We start from the raw sequence: 5,000 nt of genomic DNA, 5'->3' as shown, positions 1-5,000 counted from the left end.
ATTCTTTCCTGGAAACTTATTTTTTTCCAGAGACGAGAAATAAATCTGAAAATGAGTACACCTGCTTTAATCTTGACCTTAATTCTGTCTGTATTGTTTTTCAGAAGCTATGGAATGTTCAAAAGTTCGTACGCAAAACACAAAACTTACACAAACATACAATCTATACACATTTACTTACTTACCTTCTCGCACCGGCATGTGAATATGAATAAATACTATGATAGAAAAATTGGAAAAGATGAAAAACGAATAAATAGGGATAGACAGAGAAACGCACAGGTTAATAAAAGCAATACCGGAATATTTTCATCTAATTTACTGTTAACCATACATCAATCCATGAATAAATTATATACAACATTAAGACATAATCATAACATCATTTATTACATTCTAAAAAATACTATTATATAATATACACACTGAGAAGGTCACTGAAAGTTCCTATTGCCTCAAAGACAGTCTCCAGCACGACTTCCTGAAGACATATCTTAATCACCTCCTTGACTTAATGAGTAGGAAGAGGAAGGCAAGAATGCGGAATCCTATAAGGAGACCAAACAACGCCCCGATGTCGATCCAAAAGTTGTCCTGAGGAAAGAAAATGGAAGTTACATAAAGGCTAAGTATAAGGAAAGTAGATTTTTAAAAGCTGGGAAGGAGGTATAAGGTTGAGGAAGGGGGAGTATGAGGGAAATTATATCTGGCGGTGGGGAAAAGAGGAGTATAAGGGAGAGGATATTAGGAAAAGGAAAGGGAAAGAGGAAAGATCTGAGGTAGAAGGAGAGGGTATAAGAGGAGGGAGTAAAGGAAAGGAACAAAAGGATTGTGGTTCAAAAGGATGAAGAAGAAGAAGGGAAAGGAAGAGGAAGAGATAAAATGAAAGAGAAAAAGGATCAGGCTGTGATTATGGAAAAAGAGAGGGAGCAGAGGAGGAGGAAAAGGAAGAAGGGAGGAGATGGAAGAGGGGAAGAAGACGGAAGAACGGAAGAGAAGAAAGAAGGGAGGAGATGGAAGAGGAGAAGAAGACGGAAGAACGGAGGAAAAGGAGGAGAAAGAAGAGGAAAAAATGAAAAGAGAGGAGGAGGAGGAAGAAAAAGAAGAGAAAAGGAGAAGTATTAGAAGGAAGAAGAGAGAAAATAAAAGGCAACAATGAGAAAGCAACACAATAGTCTGAGGATGCAACGGAAACACCCAGCAAAAGAAAATTTCACAGCATCCGAACACCTAATAATCTTGACACAATAAGATACCAAGTAAACAAAGCCGCAATATCAATCATGAAGGCCACGAATTCCATAACTAAATTCCAGGACGCTTTGATCTAATACTGTCAGATCCATATTCGCGTGTCAATGCTAAATGATACTAAGGAATATCACAATGTCATTTCAGGCTCATTCGCGCGAACAAGGATAATGCCTTGTTTGATTTGGAAACGCCAAGGAAATTCGTATTATGATATTATATAATTGATCTTCATATGTTTTCTTTCCCTTTTCCAGTCGTAATAACTGAATCTCTTACGTAAATCACACGATATGATACCGTTCAGTGAGATAAATCTGAAGTGATCTAATACAATGTTAAAAACGACATCAATATATCAAAACAATAACAAACATATAAAAAGAAGAACAGCAGCATCAATTACTCACGGGAGAGAATCCTAATCTGGGAAAGATTATTTTTCCGGCGTCGAAGCAAATGTTCGGATTAACGGGACACACCTGGTAACCGTCCCACTGATTAATGGTTAGTGCTTCGAAGCCGTATTGGAACCATGATATGTAGCTTAGCCAGTCTAGGTAAGGCGGGATCGAGCTGAAACATGGTTGGTGAAGTAAGGAAATAATGAAATAGAGTAATAAAAAAAAAAAAAAAAAAAAAAAAAAAAAAAAAAAAAAATATATATATACATATATATATATAATTATATATTATAGATATATATATATATATATATATATATATATATATATACATATAATATATATTTATAATTTAATAATGGTAATAGTACTTCTGAATTTTCACCATTTTCACGATAGAAAAAATCACAATAGATCATTTTTACATATGTTCCATATCGGATGAAACCATGGATTCCTCTTTTGCTCATATAGATTTCACCGATTCCTTTCAATAGTAGATTGAAATTGATTTTAGGATATATAGTCTGTGGAAAATTGAATATGGGTGTATGTGAATGTAGGAGAGAGAGTCCGTGCTAGCATGTGCTTTGTGTACATTCGTTGGTGCGTTTCTGTACTCGCGTGCATGCTTACATGTCTATGTCCGTTTGGCATATGTATGTGTGTGTGTGTGTGTGTGTGTGTGCGTATGTGTGTGTGCGTGTGTGTGTTTGTGCGTTTGTGTGTACATTATTGTTGTGCGTTGTGTGTGAGTGTGTATGTGTGTGTTGTGCAGATTGGTTTATGCGTGTTTGTTGTGTTGGACGTGTGTGCGGTGTGTGGGTGTGTGTGTGTGTGAGCGTGGTTTGGTGTGTGCTGTCTGGTAATTTTTGGCCAAGCAGGAAATCATGTAACCTGGTGGGACGAAATAGGACGGTAGAAATAAGTATAGATGTTTAGATGTTTAGTGTGTGGACGATAGAGTGTGTGTAGAAGAGTTTTTGGAGAGAGTGTGTGTGTGTGTGTGTCGTGTGGAAGATTATAGGGCGTAGACTCTGATGGACGAAGAACCCCGAAGAGATAATGGGAGAGAGAGGGGGCGAGAGAGACACAACGCTGTCTGGTAGTTTTTGGCCAAGCACGAAATCATGTAACCTGGCGAGAGAGAGACAGAGAGAGAGAGAGAGAGAGAGAGAGAGAGAGAGAGATGGATAGATAGATAGATAGATAGAGTGAGAGAAAGAAAGAGAGAGAGAGAAAGAGAGGCAAAGTGATTTATCAAAAACAAGACAGAGAGACAGAGACAAAGAGATAAAAACCTGAAAAAACACAACCATGCCTACCATAAGACACTGCTACGTTGGCCACCAAAGTCAAAATACCCATTGCAGTGAAAAAGTACTGTGCTCCAGGTCTGAAAATAAGAATACGTTGTGAAATTAAAGTAACTTTTCTCTAGATATTGTCAACATAGAGAGACACCAATATGACACGTCAATCTCTCTTTTTTTCAGCTCGTTATGTCTTTGCATGTGTTTTGCATGGAAATATGCATGAAAACTTATAAATACATTCATATATGCATTAGAGTAGTCTGCACATTCTCTCTCCATCCTCCCCCCTCCATCCATCCATCCCTCCCTCCCTCTTCCCCCTCCCTCCCTCTCCCCCCCCTCGCCCTCCCTCCCTCCCCCTCCCTCCCCCCCTCCCCGACCTCTCTCACTTACCGGAGTCCCACCATGTAGTATATGATTGCCGTGAACCCGACCGGCCCGACGAGGAAGACCGGCAGCTCCAGAAGCGACCTCGTGAGGAAAAAGACGTCGGTCCGGTAGAGGCCGTTCCAGTGTTCCCGCAGGAAGAGCGGCATGAGCCCGGAGAAGACCTGGCGGGAAGAGGACACTTGCTGGGAATCTTTCGGATTTGTTATTATCGTTATGAATGCCATCACGAGCATTTGTTGTTAGAGGACCTGGCGGGAGGAGGACACTTGCTAGGAATCTTTCGGATTTGTTATTATTGTTATGAATGCCATCACGAGTATTTGTTGTTAGAGGACCTGGCGGGAGGGACACACTGGCTGGGAATCTTTCGGATTTGTTATTATCGTTATGAATGGTATCACGAGTATTTGTTGTTATTATTATCATCATTTTTGAGTGTTGATGTGATTGATTGTTGTTATAGTAGAGGTTCTAGTTAGTATTGTTGTTGTTTATTGTTCCTGTTGTTGGCTTCGTTGTCATAATTATTATTACAATCATTAATGTTATGATCGTTATCAACATGATTATTAGTATTATTATCATCATTATTGTTATCATCATCACTATAACCCTTACCCTTATCATTGTTGATGTTGTTATTCTAATCGTCACTAATATTACCATTCATATCATTAGCAATATTCCCATTATTATCACCATCATGTTTTTGTCATTTTCAGCACTAATGTTATTGCCATAATTACCGCCATCAACGCCAATGATTTGATCATATTCACCATCAACATCATCCTCACTACATATAAAACTACTTCTGTCAATTCTATTACTACCATTAATAACAAATAACAACAGAAATAACAAAAAGAAAAATCAAAACACACATTTCCCTACATTTACGGTTAAGAACCTCCTGTGTTCCTAAACCATAAACATGGAATAAAAAAAAAATCATTAAAAAAAATATACACACACATATATATGTATATATATATATATATATATAGTATATATATATATATATATATATATATATATATATATATATTATATATATATATATATATATATATATATATACACACACACACACACACAAACTTCGATCCCTTTCCTATCATATTTCCCCAATACAACGCTCAATGACACAAGAAGACCCAAAGCACTGGTTATTCTCACCGTAACAACAGGGAACAAGTTGGAAAAGCTGAGGTTCGTCGTGAAGGTGAAGAGCATGCCGCTGACATTCTGCGCCAGGACATTGAACTCGGGGTCCTCGCCGTCCGTGTCCAGGTATATCAACCCGAAGACGATGGCGAAGAACTGGGGAAGTAAGAAGGAGAAAGGGGGTAAATGAGAGGGAGAGAGGGAGGGAGTAGGAAAGGGGGAGGTTGGGAGGGAGAAGGAGAGGGAGAGGTTGGGAGGGTGGGAGGGAGTAGGAGAGATAAATAGATAGATAGATAGACAGAGAGAGAGAGAAAGAAAGAAAGAGAAAAGAAATGATATATAGAAAGTTTGGACCGTGGAAGGCGAACAGAGAGGTAAAAAAAAGTACAATAAATATGGAAAAGCAAACCAGTGCCTCAGAATCGGAAGAAATGAAATTCTTCATGAAGAAATACGTGTTGGTTAAAGATAC

The 5,000-nt window shown here is 38.4% G+C and overlaps 1 protein-coding gene across 1 annotated transcript in view; it reads right to left on the bottom strand.

Moving 5' to 3' along the window:
• Positions 1–311: 311 nt before the first annotated feature.
• The window catches only part of LOC122258327 (protein white), a 15,041-nt gene continuing 10,352 nt past the window's right edge, over positions 312–5,000 (bottom strand). Inside the window, exons 10-15 of the mRNA XM_086546071.1 lie at positions 4,541–4,684; positions 3,365–3,522; positions 2,981–3,051; positions 2,702–2,792; positions 1,662–1,827; positions 312–594 (exon numbers count right to left, since the gene is read on the bottom strand). Of these exons, the coding sequence (XP_086402197.1) occupies positions 499–594; positions 1,662–1,827; positions 2,702–2,792; positions 2,981–3,051; positions 3,365–3,522; positions 4,541–4,684 (726 nt within the window). The 3' untranslated portion in view covers positions 312–498. The remainder of the gene's footprint in view (positions 595–1,661; positions 1,828–2,701; positions 2,793–2,980; positions 3,052–3,364; positions 3,523–4,540; positions 4,685–5,000) is intronic.

Source organism: Penaeus japonicus, unplaced genomic scaffold, assembly GCF_977035675.1.
Source record: "Penaeus japonicus unplaced genomic scaffold, GWHDUDI00000001_assembly GWHDUDI00000017, whole genome shotgun sequence".
NCBI lineage: Eukaryota > Metazoa > Arthropoda > Malacostraca > Decapoda > Penaeidae > Penaeus > Penaeus japonicus.
Note: the sequence above shows the minus strand (reverse complement) of the source record. Positions and strands in the feature narration are given on the sequence as shown.